The sequence below is a fragment of the Apodemus sylvaticus genome, chromosome 5 (genome assembly GCF_947179515.1).
Source record: "Apodemus sylvaticus chromosome 5, mApoSyl1.1, whole genome shotgun sequence".
In the NCBI taxonomy this organism is placed as follows: Eukaryota; Metazoa; Chordata; class Mammalia; order Rodentia; family Muridae; genus Apodemus; species Apodemus sylvaticus.
This window is the reverse complement of record NC_067476.1, coordinates 20,247,602-20,264,214: the sequence shown is the minus strand read 5'-3', so window position 1 is coordinate 20,264,214 and position 16,613 is coordinate 20,247,602. Positions and strand designations below refer to the sequence as shown.

Sequence of the window (16,613 nt, the reverse complement as noted above, 5' to 3'; positions counted from 1 at the left end):
CTTTAATGGGAATTATCCACATAATAAAATATTTCAAATTAAAAAATAAACTCCAATTAAAAAAACCCCACAAAGTCATCTTAGTTTTGATTCCACTATTTAAATCCTAGCTCCTACTGAACACACCTGTGAGAACAATGAGAATCCATGTGGAGATGATGCATATTGTAATCAAATAAAAACATCTGTTTTCTGTCGCTGTAAACCTGGATTTCAGAGAAACATGAAAGGCAGAGAGTGTGCAGGTAACGTACATTTTCACATTTTCTTAACAACTTGCACTTAAATCCTTGGCTTATAAAGACTCTCGCAAGGCTGCTAAGTTGATCAATGACTGCTTTTCATAAAAAGCAGTATCTATGGGCTAACATTTCACTTATGGGAAAGAGAGAGAGAGAGAGAGAGAGAGAGAGAGAGGGAGAGACAGAGAGACAGAGACAGAGAGAGACAGAGACAGAGAGAGAGAGAGACAGAGAGAAATTGACAGAGACAGACAGACAGACAAATAGAGAGAAAGAGAGCAGGCCTGGGTTGAAGAGCTTGTTTATTTACACAGCTAAGCTAACCATCCCTGAGACTATAAATCTCTCTGAGCAAATTTAGACCTGCAACAATTGTGAGTGTGTCATAGAAATTCTGTTTTGAAATGCAAATTAAAAATTTATGGGTTAAAAACTATTGAAGCATATTATAAGATGATCCATTTTTCTTGACTGTGGTATTTCTTATGCTATGGCAAATAATTCACTTTGAGAAACTTGTAAGCTATTATTCTAGCACCATATTTTAAGCAATCCTTTGTAAAAAGTCTTTCAACATTTAAAGTTAGTGTCTAAATGACTTTCTTGTCAACTTCTCATCATGTAAAAATTAGGCATTAAATTAAGAGAGAATATCAGAATAACCTATATGTAAATATATATTATATCAGGGCTTTAACTATAGGGCCATGAAGTGCACATGATTAAGAGTTAATATGATAAATTTTACTTCATCCCTGATTCCTCCTGAAGACAAGTAAATGTTCATTCCACAGAAAGTAGTTGGTACTTCAGAGCTTCGGGAGTGGCTGGAGAAATGCCATACCACAGGCAACAGAATGTGCAAAGTATACTGTCATGATGTCATCTTCAGATGTCATTGGCAATGGTCATGTATCACACTGAGCCTTTAAACTGCTGTAAAGTGCTAAACAAAAGACAGGTATTTTTCTGTGCTAAATATGATTTGAGGAATGACTTTATGCTAGAATCTTCTTACACAATCAGGGCAAATATACAATATGTATGAAGCGGAAGAATCTATGTGAAAGGGGAGAAGGAAAACAGGAGGTCAACAATTCACCTAAATATGTGACTGAGTTCTCAGGTGTACTTATGCCTTTAATTCAGTGGCAAGTTTCAGATCATAGACATCACCTGTGCCTTCTTTATTTCTTGCTGACTTAGCCCTGCTCATTTGCAGATGGCTGTTCAGGTTCTTTGCTTAGTTGTCAGAATAGTCCTTAATTTGCAATGGTGAAGATGGATTCTGAGCTCTTCTTTCACAGATCTGAATGAATGCCTGGTGTTTGGAATCTGCTCCCAGCACTGTCTAAACACACGAGGATCATATAAATGCGTCTGTGACCAGAACTTTCAAGAAAAAAACAACAGCTGTATAGCAAAAGGTAAGGTAATTAAAAAGCCATTTCAATTCTTCATGCATATCTTAAGGGGAAAATTTTGTTCATTGCATTTTAGCAATAGACCTATTCTGGATAATATGAAATATTTAGATATTAAGGCAATAAATGTGGCTATTTTACTTTTATTTTGAAATGTGAACTATATTTTCCTTTAATTAAAAATATTATGTTTCTGTTCTGGAAACTTCCTCAGTCTCCTGTGTGAGCTCATTTTAAAACCTGCAGTATGTCCTGGTAGCCTGTATTGCTCCACTGCTCGGTATACCACTAGAGCTTGCTTTCTTGTGTCTCTGCCTTATCTTCTTAGTCTAGTTCAAAGTGATTTACAGAGAAAATTATGAAAGATAGAACAAAAGTATTAAAATTACTTTGTGTTTATAGTAATACATCAATAGAATAAAAATTTAAGCACTAGTCATATAGTCTAAACACAGTAATTCAGTTCTTTTCAGTGAATGTAAAAATATATTTTATAACTGTAAAGCTATGAAAGTTTAAGGACTAGGCTTATAAAGAGAAGAGGATTTGTGTATGACCTTTCAATGTTTGAATATAAAATCTTCTTTCTAAATTTAGTTACTTTTTAACTTGTCACTACATTTTTTTTCATAAAAGACAGTTATGGTTCTAGACTTCTAAATAAATATTTTAATTACTTATGTATTGTACACAATTATATAACTTTACTATCATCAGCTACACAGTATGATTAATAAGAAGTAATCACATGAGAAAACTGGTTCAATGTCATTTATCCTGTGTGAATGATGCGTAGTATACATAAATTTAAATCCTATGATCATACTACATGGGCTAGAGGAAGTCACTGAGGTATTTGAAGCTTGGTTCTTCATTTATGAAATTTCAGTGTCATATCTATTTCCATGATTTCTGTAAGAAATCAAAATAAGTTCAAAAAGAATTATAATATCCAAAATAATATCCAAAAGGGAATAAATATTGAGTCATATTTAGACTATTAAATGAATTATTGTCTATTATCAAATTCTGTGATGCAAAGCATTGATGAGACTGATAAAATTTAGCCTAATATATGTATGTAAGTGGGATTTGTACAATTACATGTCAGGACATATTATTATGGTTATTTGCAAGAACTATGTATGCATCAAGGTTGTTCTAGTTTCTAGTTAATATTTTAATAATATTAGAATTCTTACATGGTTTTCCATTTCAATCAATGTGAAAATAATATTAATATGTGCTACAGGTATCAAAACCTAGGGAACACTCTCTCATTTAATTGGAAATAAAAATGAAATTACAAAACCTTAGTGTAACAAAGAACAAAACCTGTTAAGCGGGGCAGTGGTGGATCACCCCTTTAATCCTAGCACTTGGGAGGCAGAGACAGGCGGATTTCTGAGTTCGAGGCCAGCCTGGTCTACAGAGTGAGTTCCAGGACAGCCAGGACTATACAGAGAAACCCTGTCTCGGAGAAAACCAACAACAACAACAACAAAAAAAAAACAGCCAAACAAACAAAAACAACAACAAAAAAAATCTGTTAAATGGAAAATAAAACAGGACAGGATGTAGCTTAGTTAGTGATGGAGTTTCTACAAAGTCATTGGTTGAATGAATAATTACCCCCTCAAAAAACAAGACATCAATAGGTAAAGTTATAGGGACACATGACACAGGATAGCATCTAAACACCAAAAATCAAGACATCAAAACACAGCATGTTGTTACTTACTAAAGACATCTCTTTCCAATCCTTAATTTATGCACATGAATTGAGCTCTGTACTTAGAAAAGAAAGTGACTACTAAAGATTATTGTAGAAAAGTGTTAACCAGAAATCAAATATTATGAAAAGTTTTAAAAAGGTATAAAAGTAGCTGATTTTCACTTTGGACAAAACTGTATAAAGAATAACAATTCAAGATAATTTAAAGTATATCATCGCTTTTACTCTAGTTGAAATTTCCTCTATTTTGTATTTTATTATAATAATCTGCAGGCTCTGAAGATCAAGCTCTCTACATAGCTAATGACACTGACATCCTGGGTTTTGTATATCCATTCAACTACAGTGGCGGTCATCAGCAGATTTCTCATGTTGAACATAATTCAAGAATAACAGGGATGGATGTATATTATCAAAGAAATGTGATTGTCTGGAGTACTCAGTTTAATCCAGGCGGGATTTTCTACAAAATGATCGATGCCAGAGAAAAGAGACAAGCAAATAGTGGCTTGATTGTAAGTAAATGACAGAAAATTTGAAGGCTTTGCCTTCTTTCAACATCCTTCCTTTTTTAAAAAAAAATTAAAGCATGTGAAGAATTAAGATAATCAGTTATTTCATCACACTTAGAAATAAATATTTCTTTCTGTTTTCACAAAACCATGTTTATTGTAAGTTCTGGTTTATGGTTTGATCGAATGCATTTACCATTGCTCCCTAGTGATGGAAATAAATAGCATCTGACTGTTTTGAATGCATTATATTTCATATTTAAAATTCATACATATCGTGAACAGAAGCAATTTCATCTTAATGATGGAATGGGAAAATATGTGTGCTTTATCCATTAGAAAGTAACATAACATGGAGAAAATTGTTTCAAGTTTAAGAATATCATAAATCTGCTCATGAGACAAGAAACCAAGTAGAGTTTCACTATTCTTTTCCTCTTTTGAGAAATGCATTTTGGAGAGCATTTGGCTGATACAGGAAGGGAATATTGATTATCATGGCTACTTATAAGAATAATAATGCAGACCACTTGTTTAGAATTGTAGTTGTTGGCATTCTCTATTTGCATTACAGCCTTTAAAATGATTGTGTATTTTGTATTTTAATGTAACCTAGGAGGAAAAGAGAGATGCATACTTACTTATTTTCACGGAGCCTGGCCTTTTTTTCCCCATACAATTCAAAAGTCAAGTGATACCACAGAAAGGTCTAATTGCATTCAAACACTTAAAATTCACCATGACACCTGTTTGGATTCCTTTTTTTTTTTATAATGGAATCTATCATAAATATCTAACTCACATGAGTGACCACTGATGTGGCTTAGAACACATTCCAATTTTATACTGCAATAAAGATATAAGCTGTAGGAATGCCACTTGACTCTGTGTTGAGAATTACACAGCATCAAGTTATGTTATACTTTTAATTTTATTTTTATAATTATATTTTTAATGTATTCTTTATATTTTAAGTTAATTGAATATGTTTTGTGGGAGTGCTTATTACACTCATTCTGGCTTCGTTTCCATGGAGTTCCTTGAGCTCTGAGGAAAGGAATTTGATAGAGACATCCCATTTAGAACTGTGTATTCTTAGGTCTCTATCCCTCTCTGGGTAATGTTTGGCTGTGGATCTCTGCATATTTTCCATCTGTTCTAAGAGGAAGCCTCTTGATGATGGCTGAATCTATGAATAAGCATTGGTTCTCAGTTACCCCAGCAGCACCTGCTATCTGTCCCATCTGGTAGAGTAGATCTGATGTGAAACTAGAGATCAGTTAGTTATTCCCACACCATATGTGCTACTACTGTTCTAGCACATCCTTCACCAAGGATGGCATTATAGACAAAAATGGACTGTAGGTAGGTTCATGTTTTATTTTTTCCCCTTTGGTAGCCTGCAGATTACTTTTCATTATGAAAGACATTAGGATGTAGAGGTTCTATGCAGGCAACTGAACAACTTGTTGATTTTTAATGTATGTATTTTTAAGATGTCGTCAGCCATTGGGGCTTTGTTATCATCTTGTGAAGTGCAACCTCTTATTACTAAAACCTGCGTTTTTTTAAGGCTTTCCATGGGATGCCTTTGGCTTAATTGATATAACTCAATTGATATAACCAGATATAACTAATAGCTTCTTTGGTTGACAAGAAATGGCAAGTTATGGCTTTGTCTTCCTTATTATTTGAAGACTTTATTAAAATCACATTTTTAATTTTAAGAGTTTTCTACTATACTAGGTTGTCATAATACTTCTCTATGCTCCCCCAGGTCTAGGCATTTTTCCCTACTTTTGCCTGATCTTTCCCATCTCCCCTTCCACTCAGAACCTGACCCTCCTGTTCCTATACCTCCTATTTTCATTCTCCCTAAAAATCTATCCCATTTCTCATTCTCAGTAAAAAAAAATTGTGTCCCTTATTAGTCCTTTTCCTTATTCCTAAATTCTTGGAGTCTATGAATATATGACCTCATAAAATAAGTAGTGAAATATTCCTTCAATTTATAATTTGTCTAATAATTTGAAGAGTATAGGCATCAATTCCTCTTTGAAAGTCTGGTGGAATTCTTCATTAAAACTGTCTGATCATTGACTTTAGTTGGTTGGTGACGGTTACTTTCTCTAGTGTGTATTTTTGTTAAGTATCACTTCACTATAGTCAAGTATACTAAAGGATTGTTTTGGCTATCCTGGGTCAATTGTGGTTTATTATGAATTTTGAGATGTTTTTCTGGTATTTTTACATATTAAAAATTTCAACTCCTTTTGTTCCATCTCTTCATCTCCTGTTTAAATCCAACTTGAGCATGACATATGATCCTTTTGATGTACTGCTATAGTTTGCATGCAAGTATTTTGCTGAGAATTTTCCAACTGATGCTTGTGGTTTGAATATGCTTGAATGAGGAAGTGGCACTACTAGGAGATGTTGGAGTATGTGTGGCCTTGTTAGAGGAAGTCTATCACTATGGAAGTAAGCTTTGAGACCCTCCTCATAGCCATATGTGAGAAAGTCTTCTCCTGGCTGCCTTCTGATCAAGATGTATAACTCTCAGCTCCTCTAAGGCTAGTCTGTCAGGATGCTGCAGAAATGCTTCTTACCTTAATGATAATGCATTGAACATCTGAATCTCTAAGCCAGCCCCAATTAAATGTTCTCCTTTATAAGAGTTGGCTTAGTCATGGTGTTTCTGCACAGCACAGGAAATCTCAATTAAGATAATGCTCACCAGGAATTTTGTGCTATAGTTCTGTCTGTTTGTCTCTCTGTGTTTCTCTCTGTCTCAGTCTCTCTGTCTCTCTGTCTCTCTGTCTCTCTGTCTCTCTCTCTCTCTCTCTCTCTCTCTCTCTCTCTCTCTCTGTGTGTGTGTGTGTGTGTGTGTGTTATATTTCTTAATCTGTTTTTGGTATTAAAGTATTATTGACTTCATAGGGATTTTGTTGTGTTTCTTCTTTCTATTAATAGAATAATTTTAAAGTATGTTTTCTGCAGCTCTTTTATAATTTCATTTAAAATGCATTTTTGTTTTGAAGATCTTCTACAATTCTTCTGTGAATCCATATGAGCCAAGCTTCTACTTAGAATGTTAATCTTTTTTGTTTTTTGTTTTTTGTTTTTGTTTGGTTTTTGTTTGACTTATGGTTTTGATGGATCTAGAAATCCATCCATTACTTTTAGCATTTTAATTTTGCATGATACCCTTAAGATTGTGCTCATGTCTATTATAGTGTTTCTCTGTTCAATGCTGAATCTGCTGATTTAGGTTCCCTCTTTCTGCTCATGTGACAAGAGTTTGTTGATCTAGCTTACTTTCTCATAAACAGAAAACCTACTCTTCTATTAGCTGATTCTTAGTAGTTTTCATTGTCACTATCTCATTAATTTTCACTCTGACTTTTATTATTTCATTTTGGATTTGTTTTTGTTTTGTTTATATAAATTCTTGAGGTATATTCTTTATTAGTGTCTTTTCTGAGCTTTTTAAATTATTTTTTGAGATTGTAATATGAATATATGATTTTCTTCTTTTACATGATTCTTTCTTCCCTTTCATTTCTTTTTTTCTATATTCTATGTTTACATTCCAAATTATTTTCCTTTTCCCGGTTCTCCCCTCCCCATAAGTTCCCTAAGCTCTCTTCCCTCCGCCCATTCTCCTATCAGCCCCCTCCTACTTTTCTGTCCTGATGCTCCCCTACAATGCTGGAACAAGCATTTTCAGGATCTGGGACTTCTTCCTTCTTCTTGGGAGTCAATTGATATGTGAATTGTGTCTTGGGTATTCAGAGTTTCTGAGTTAATATTCACTTATCAGTGACTGAATTCCATGAGTGTTCTTTTGTGACTGGGTTACCTCACTTAGGATGATACTTTCCAGATCCAACAATTTGCCTAAGAATTTCATAAATTCATTGTTTTTAATTGCTGAGTAGTATTCCATTTTATAAATATACCACATTTTCTGTATCCATTCCTCAATTGAGTGACATCTGGGTTCTTTCCAGCTTTTGGCTATTATAAATAGGGCTGCTATAAACATAGTCGAGCATGTGTCCTTATTGCATGTTGGGGAATCCTCTGGGTATATGCCCAGGAGTGGTATTGCAGGGTCCTCCAGAAATGTCATGCCCAGTTTTCTGAGAAACCGCCAGACTGATTTCCAGAGTGGTTGTACCAACTTGCATTCCCACCAGCAGTGGAGGAGTGTTCCTCTTTCTCCACATCCTCGCCAACACCTACTGTCTCCTGAGTTTTTAATCTTAGCCATTCTAACTGGTGTAAGGTGAAATCTCAGGGTTGTTTTGATTTGCATTTTCCTAATGACGAGTGATGTTGAACATTTCTTAAGGTGCTTCTCAGCCATTCAAAGTTCTTCATGTGAAAATTCTTTGTTTAGCTCTGTACCCCATTTTTAATAGGGTTATTTGGCTTTCTGGCGTCTAGCTTCTTGAGTTGTTTGTATATATTGGATATTAGGCCTCTGTCGGATGTAGGGTTGGTGAAGATGCTTTTCCAATTTGTTGGTTGCCATTTTGTCCGCTTGACAGTGTCCTTTGCCATACAGAAGCTTTATAATTTTATGAGGTTTCATTTGTCAGTTCTTGATCTTAGAGCATAAGCTATTGGTGTTCTGTTCAGGAACTTTTCCCCTGTGCCCATTCCCCTGTTTCCTCAAGGGTCTTCCCCAGTTTCTTTTCTATTAGTTTCAGTGTGTCTGGTTTTATGTGGAGGTCCTTGATCCACTTGGAGTTGAGCTTAGTACAAGGAGATAAGTATAGATCAATTCACATTCTGGAAATCATCCTATATTCTCCTCTATGCTCTCTTTCAAATCCATGATGTCTTCATTTTTTATTTTTGGTTATGTAACTTGATCAGAGTGCATGATTTTAACAGATTGCCCTCTTAGGACTTATAAGAATGTGTCCCAGAATATTTTCTGTTATGTTGTCATTTTCAGTGAATTTCATGAGGTTTTTAATTTTTTTCTGGCTTTCTTCTTTGATCCAGTTTTCATTAAGGAATATATTTTTTAAGCTTTCACAGTTTGTATATTTGCTAGAGATTTGTTTGCTATGGATTTTAAATTATAGAGCATTGTGTTTAGATAGGACACATAGAGTTATTTCAATTTTTTCTCTTCATATTTAAAGATTTGTTTTGTATCTCACATGAAGTCTTTTTAAAGGCTCTTTCATGAGATACTGTGTAGGTAGGATATTATTTGATTAGATTGGTATATCTGCTGTGTCCATTTAATAGATGGTATTCCTCAAAGTTATTAATACCTTTGTGTTTCTTTGCTTAGTAATCAATTACATTTTGTGTATTTATGTATTTATTGAATGTTTGATTCATCATTCAGATAATCTCTGTTGTAGAGAAAATACGTTATTAAAATCATCTACTATTTTGAGTTGATTGCTTTGCTTTTCTTTCTGTCTTTTTACAGTTAAGTGATTCATGCTATGATGTTCTGTATTCCCAGGCAATTCTCTATCCTGTCTCTTTGATTCAGTTTAAATAATTACTTTTTTCTAACATTTTTTGTTTATCAGATAGAGTTAAAATTGTAACAAGAGCTTTCTCTTTCTCACCATTTGTCAAAATCTATTTAGTATGAGTCATTGTCTGTGGTAATATCATTCAAAATCCCTGTGATTTCATGGAGATCATGTCCTACAAAAAGAAATACAAGAAATTCAGGAATACTGAAAGTGGGAGAAATAGTCTTTTGCAGGGAAGTGCACAGCAATTAGTTATCTGTTACCAAGTTGTCAGCCATGAAATGTACACACAAATAATGGTAGATAGATAAGGTTATATATTTATGTGCCCAGGAATATATATGCATGCACCATTAATAAGAGAGAAGACCATGAATTTTAAAGATAGCAAGAAGAGGTATATAGGAGGGTGTAGAGAATTTTAAACGGGAGAAGAAAAATAATATAATTGCATTATAATATTTTATTAAAGCCCTTGAGCCATAATGAGTAATGGCCTCTTCTTTACACTTCTCCTTCTGTAAATAAAACTCTATCCGTTGTAAATATCAGTGAATTCTCAGTGCTGTGAATCACTGTCTGCAATAACATGCTTAATTTGCTTTCATCATTCCATGGAAATTAATACTGTTACGGATATTATCAGCATTTCAGTTATAATTAATTGAATATAGCCAATTTTGGCACAATATTTAGCTTTATTAGATCTAAAAGAAGGCATTCGTTGATCTTGAAATTAGAAACAGAACCAACCACAGAAATCTTCAAGTATGGATTCCATCATAAAACCTCAAAAAATAAGAAAGTACAAAATAGTCACATAGAAATTCTTTATCCAACCATCTCAGAGAATTTTCTTAAATGAAAATTATCTAGATGGACCTCAGGAAATAGAAAATAAAAGATCAGTCAAAAACTTTGTCAAAGAATTAAGGAATTTAAAGAAAACTGGAACAAACACCTCAGAAAGGATTTATATGAGTCATACTACCAGGATCCATTGTGCTTAAAATAAATGTCAGTTTTCTAGACATGTATTTTATACTGGAAATTCAAACTAAATTTGATTTTTATTTAAAGAATTTACTCCTGGTTCAGTTGTCAAAATAGCATGTACCTTTAAAAAACAAGTATCGCTAAATATGACATCCATATTCTTTTAAATGTAAGGAATGGAGTTTCATAGATGACAGTGGCTCAAGGTTATATTTGTAAAATTAAAGAATAACCAAGATTTTTAAATTTTTTTATTTTCTATATTCTTTATTTACATTCCAAATGATTTCCCCTTTTCCGTTCCTCCCTCCCCATAAGTCCCATTAGCCCTTTTCCCACTGCCCATTCCCCAATCAACCCCCTCCCACTTCTCTGTCCTGGTAATCCCCTACAATGCTGCATCATTCCAGCACCAGGAACATCTCTTCCTTCTTTTTGGGAATGATTTGATATTTGAGTTGTGTCTTGGGTATTCAGAGCTTCTGAATGCTAATATCCACTTATCAGTGACTGCATTCCATGTGTGTTCTTTTGTAAATGAGTTACCTCACTTAGGATGATATTTTCCAGGTCCAACCATGGAATTGCCTAAGAATTTCATGAATTCATTTTTTTTAATTGTTGAGTAGTGTTGCATTGTGTAAATATACCACATTTTCTGTATCCATTCCTCCACTGAGGGACATCTGGGATCTTTCCAACTTCTGGCTATTATAAATAAGGCTGCTATGAACATAGTGGAGCATGTGTCCTAATTGCATGCCAGGTAAATACTCTGGGTATATGCCCAGAAGTTGTATAGCAGGGTCCTCCAGAAGTGTCATGCCCAGTTTTCTGAGGAACCTCCAGACTGATTTCCAGAGTGGTTGTACCAACTTGCAAAGAATAACCAACATTTTCAACGTAAATGAAGTAACATAAAAAGACTAATTTCAAAAAGAACTATGAAAATTGTATGAAAATTTCATAGTTCTGGAAGTGATATTATTAAGACAAGAATTTGAGTTTGTATGTTTTAATGTGATAAAAGGAAGAGTAAATATTTTCTTATGATCAAGGTGGATCAACAACATATTTTCTTCATAGTAAAGGTTTGTTCTGTTTGTCTATCAACATAATAAGCATTCAGTAACAGACATTAAAAAGTGTAGAGCAGCAATTTAACTCCTGAGATTCCACCTCACACCAGTCTGAATGGCTAAGATTAAAAACTCAGGAGACAGCAGGTGTTGGTGAGGATGTGTAGAAAGAGGAACACTCTTCCACTGCTGGTGGAATTGCATGCTGTTACAATTACTCAGTAATTAAAAATAATGAATTCATGAAATTCTTAGGCAAATGGTTGGAACTGGAAAATATCATCCTAAGTGAGACAACTCATTCACAAAAGAACACACATGGAATGCAGTCACTGATAAGTCTATATTAGTCCAGAAGCTCTGAATACCCAAGACACAATTAACATATCAAATGATTCCCAAGAAGAAGGAAGGAGAGGCACGTGGTCCTGGAGAGGCTTGATCCAGCATTGTAGGCGAGTAGTAGCAGGACAGAGAAATGAGAGGGGGCTCATGGGGGAATGGGCAGAGGGAAGACGGCTTATGGGACTTATGCGGGAGTACCAAGAAAGCGGAAGGCATTTGGAATGTAAACAAAGAATATAGAAAATTAAAAAAAATTAAAAAAAGAAAAGATTATTATGATTTATCCTGACATGCAATATCTTTGTCATTTGGTGATGTGTGTATATATATATATATATATATATATATATATATATATATATATACACTTTTATATTGTGATAATCTAAACAAATATAATTAATATAATGCATGTTTTTCACTTGTGTTGAATCCCTGATACCACAAGGGGAAAATTGCTTCTGGGATCCATGATTTATTGAAAGCAACTTCCTTTTTTTTTAAGAATTACCAGTCAGCAGCAAACAGTGCCTTCCAACTACTTTTCTTAGATTCTCTGTGTGTGTGCATGCATGTGTGTGTGTGTGTGTGTGTGTGTGTGTGTGTGTGTGTTTGAAATATTTGAGATAACTACTTTTTTTGTTCATGACTAAATCATCCAAAAGGCTATTATATGTTAAAATAGCATCTCTCCACTGTGAGCAGATTCGAATAGTAATCACCTGAAATAACTGTTTCTCTTCTTGGTTTGATACTACTTGTGATTCCTTCTCCTTCTGCTTGTGCACAATAAACCTGACCAAGTCAATTACTTTGTTAGTTCCATTCAAAGTGACAAAGTTAATTAAAGCTTCAGAATAAATATTTTGCTTACATTTTCTATGAATCCTTTTTACCTTTGTTTCATGGTAATTCTGTAAAACCAAATAACTAAAATATTCAAGCTCTCAGACAGATATTTCAACTTATCTGAAAACATACTGAAATGTTTTTCCCTGTTAATGTATCTGTATATCCTACATTTTTTATTTGTTAAAGACAACTCTATGTGGCAGAAATCTAGAAAACTCTGTATTTCTTCTCATTGCTAAAAATATGTATTAATGAAAGTTCTTGAATAAGATTTTCTAGCAGTATATATTTATATCTTAGTACTCAACCATTACATTTCTGAATAAATATTAAATAACTGAGTGGGTATGCTCTAATTGACATGAATATGAATGTTTACCATGTTAATTGTAATGGCCTAAAATTGTAAATGATGCAGATAGATACAAATATCTGAATGCTACACAAATCAATATATCTTCATAAAGTAAATTCCATCCATCAATAAAGACATTGTTAATTGATACACTTAAAGACATGGGTAAATTATATGTGTGACAATAAGTTGGAGTGAAGAATAGAAGATACTGCTATTCTTTACTGGATATATTGACTCTGCAATGATTGAAAAATTGTGTAATAATATCTCGAATATCCACCGATAACCCTACAATTCTAATGTGTAGATACAGAAAAGGATGCACCTTTTCTCCTGAAAATACTGTGGTGTATTTTTTTCTCTTCCTCTTTTAGTGTCCTGAATTTAAAAGACCCCGAGACATTGCTGTTGACTGGGTTGTAGGAAATGTTTATTGGACTGATCATTCCAGAATGCACTGGTTCAGCTACTATACTACTCACTGGACCAGCCTGAGGTACTCCATCAATGTAGGACAACTCAATGGTCCCAACTGCACCAGACTCTTAACTAATATGGCTGGCGAGCCCTATGCTATTGCTGTAAATCCTAAAAGAGGGTAGGTTGATGGCCTGGTGCTTTTTTTCTCAATACAATATGATTATTGATTATATATAGATTGTGTTCTTAATTTATTCAAGGTAAAATAATTTTCTGAGACTTGAAAATTCCCATACTACTCTCTCAGAACTTTTTCCTTTTTAAATGTTGACACCAAATATTTTTATAAATGTTTTCTATATTATGCATTTAGTACATGTATGAGAATCTCTTTTCCTCTCTGTTATGTTTATATGCATTGATTATAAACAGGAGAACTGACATGGTAATCACATGACTACTACTTTTAAACCACAATTAAATATAAAATATTAAGTATATTAAAAGGAGTGCTTAGAGATTAAGAATAAAAAATATGAAGACAAAATCAACAAAATCTCTTCGCATTTTGATGACTTAATCTGAAGATACTTGCAAGTGATGGAAACATTGTTCTCTAGGTTTTAAGGAGTTTTCAGAACTAAAAATTATATAGCAAATAAGCTACAATGTACATTGTTAAATACTGTATCTCAAAACTTTTATGTAGGTAATATTTTTATTATATTATACTATACTATATTATATTATATTATATTACATTATATTATATTATATTGTATTGTATTGTTTTCAAGTTGGGTCAGGAATCTGCTTAATGAGGGAAATGAATTATTCTGACACAGGCGATTTGAGTATTTACTGGTAAGTGAAGGAGACATTTTCACAGGACTATCCCCAAACTAATCTCCTTGACATTCTCTCTTTAGGATGATGTACTGGACTGTAATTGGGGATCACTCCCATATAGAAGAGGCGGCAATGGATGGCACTCTGAGAAGAATTTTAGTACAAAAAAACTTACAGAGACCCACAGGTATGACGTGTTCAGCACATAATAAATATGAAGCTAGACACTAACCTTATTAATATTAACAGTTTTTATCTAGTTTTATTCATGAAAGAACCATATTACAAGAAGACGGTGTGAAGAATCATGTTATCAATAGTAACACTAACATTTTACATTCTAGCTTACCAATGCAAAAGTCATGTTACTATCATACTGATAGCTACATTATAGAGAATCATTTGGAAATTGTCAAAACTGTTAGTAAGTTCTTACATGAATAAAATTTTCATAGATCCCAGAAATCCATTTAGGTATTATCATATATATATATGTTTAAGTTAACTTAAACATATATATATATGTTTAAGTTACTGAGACATATGGCAATATGTGTGGAATTTGTCAGTTGAAATGAACTGAAAAGTGGTAGCAAGTCTAACTACTACTCTCTGTAAAGGCCATGTTTCATAGTGCCTGCACTTTACATTCAGTTCTTTTTATTGGCATCCTATTCTTCTTCTCCGGTGTTACCTAGGACTCCTAACCCAGCTCCCTCAGCACCACCTTGACCCCTTTCCACATTTCCTGATGGTTCCCTCAAGCTGCTTTCTCTGACTGCCCACTGAAAGTTCCATTAGCTTGCTATATCTTCTCCACTGTGCCATATATAAACTTTGATGTTTAAATAATAATATATTTGCAGACTGTAGGAATCCAAAACCTCTGTACCACCTATGTTGCTCAGTGTACTCCCGCTAAAAGAACAGAATGATGATTCTTGTGCACGATTTATTTTGATTTTTATTTATGCTTGGTTATCTTTTGTACTTTCAGTTGAATTTGTGAGTTACATTTCATTGACTTTAAATTTGTTTTGTGAATTGCATTTAACTCTATTCTTTTTATTCTTTATGGAATTGAGAAGGTTGAGGGATTCAGTCTATCATCATATGTCTGTCATTCAAGTACCATGTGCTTCTGGAACTAAAGAAAAAGTTTCTAAACTCAGGAAGCTTGGGCCAGCTAGTGTGAAACTTAGACCATAGTAGAAATTATAGTGCATACTTAAATAATTTACATAGTTATAATTACTATATAGAAAAGAAAAGCATTATAGGATGGATATCTATTTGGAATACTATTTTATTATGATTCTATAGAACTTGATACTATAATTTGTTGCTTAAGGAATAACTTGCATAGAGACAGCCAACTATGTTAGATTTTATTCACGATGACTGACAACAAAGAGGAAGGTTATTTTTTGCTCAGGGTTTTAAAACTTGCTAATGAAAAACATTGCTTGAGTCTGACATAAAGGGTAATAACATGGTGTTAATAGTGCTTTTCTGATACTGCTCCCCCATTGGAAGAGATGAAACAAAGTGAAAGAAATGACCAAGGAGCAGGTGTGACCTTGAAAATCTTTCTCCCAAGTTCCCACATTGCAATCTCTATACTATCTGATTTCCTTTGTGTTGCTATGATAAAATATTCTGACCAAAAACAATTTATGGGAGGAAATGATTTGTTTGTTTTTTATTTATACATTTTAGCCACAGTTTCTCCTCTCCTCTGCTCCCAGTCCATCAGCCCCACCTCCCCTTTTCCCTGAAGTTTCAACCACTGTTCCTTTATTTTCAGAAAAGTCCAGGCCTCCCATGGATATCAACCAGCCATGACACATCAAGTTGCAGTAGGACTAGGCTATTAAGTTTCTAGTGAGACTAGAAAAGCCAACAGATTGAGAGACAGGTCCTGCTTCCACTATTAGGAGTCCTGCAACAAGCTAAATAATTATAACTTATAAACAGAGGGAATAATTCAATCTCATGCAGGCTCCATGGTTGTCAGTCCACTCTCTATGAGCCACTATGATCCCAGAGTAGCTAATTCTGTGTATTTTCTTGTGTTGTCTTTGATACCACTGGCTCCTCCAGACCTTCTTCCACGTTTTTTGTAGGACTCCCCAATAACTGCCTAAAATTTGGCTGCAGCTTCATCTCTTTACGTTAGTTTCTGGGTGAATCCTCTCAGATGACAATTGGGCTAGGCACCAATCTATGTGTATAGCAGAATATCATATAAGAATCATTTTATTGACTTTTTCAGTCAGTGTTGG

The 16,613-nt window shown here is 33.9% G+C and overlaps 1 protein-coding gene across 1 annotated transcript in view; it reads left to right on the top strand.

Moving 5' to 3' along the window:
• The window catches only part of Lrp1b (LDL receptor related protein 1B), a 1,719,438-nt gene that overhangs the window by 1,610,537 nt on the left and 92,288 nt on the right, over positions 1-16,613 (top strand). The window contains exons 75-79 of the mRNA XM_052181021.1: positions 111-245; positions 1,550-1,669; positions 3,675-3,916; positions 13,434-13,657; positions 14,409-14,515. Coding sequence (XP_052036981.1) covers positions 111-245; positions 1,550-1,669; positions 3,675-3,916; positions 13,434-13,657; positions 14,409-14,515 — 828 coding nt within the window. The remainder of the gene's footprint in view (positions 1-110; positions 246-1,549; positions 1,670-3,674; positions 3,917-13,433; positions 13,658-14,408; positions 14,516-16,613) is intronic.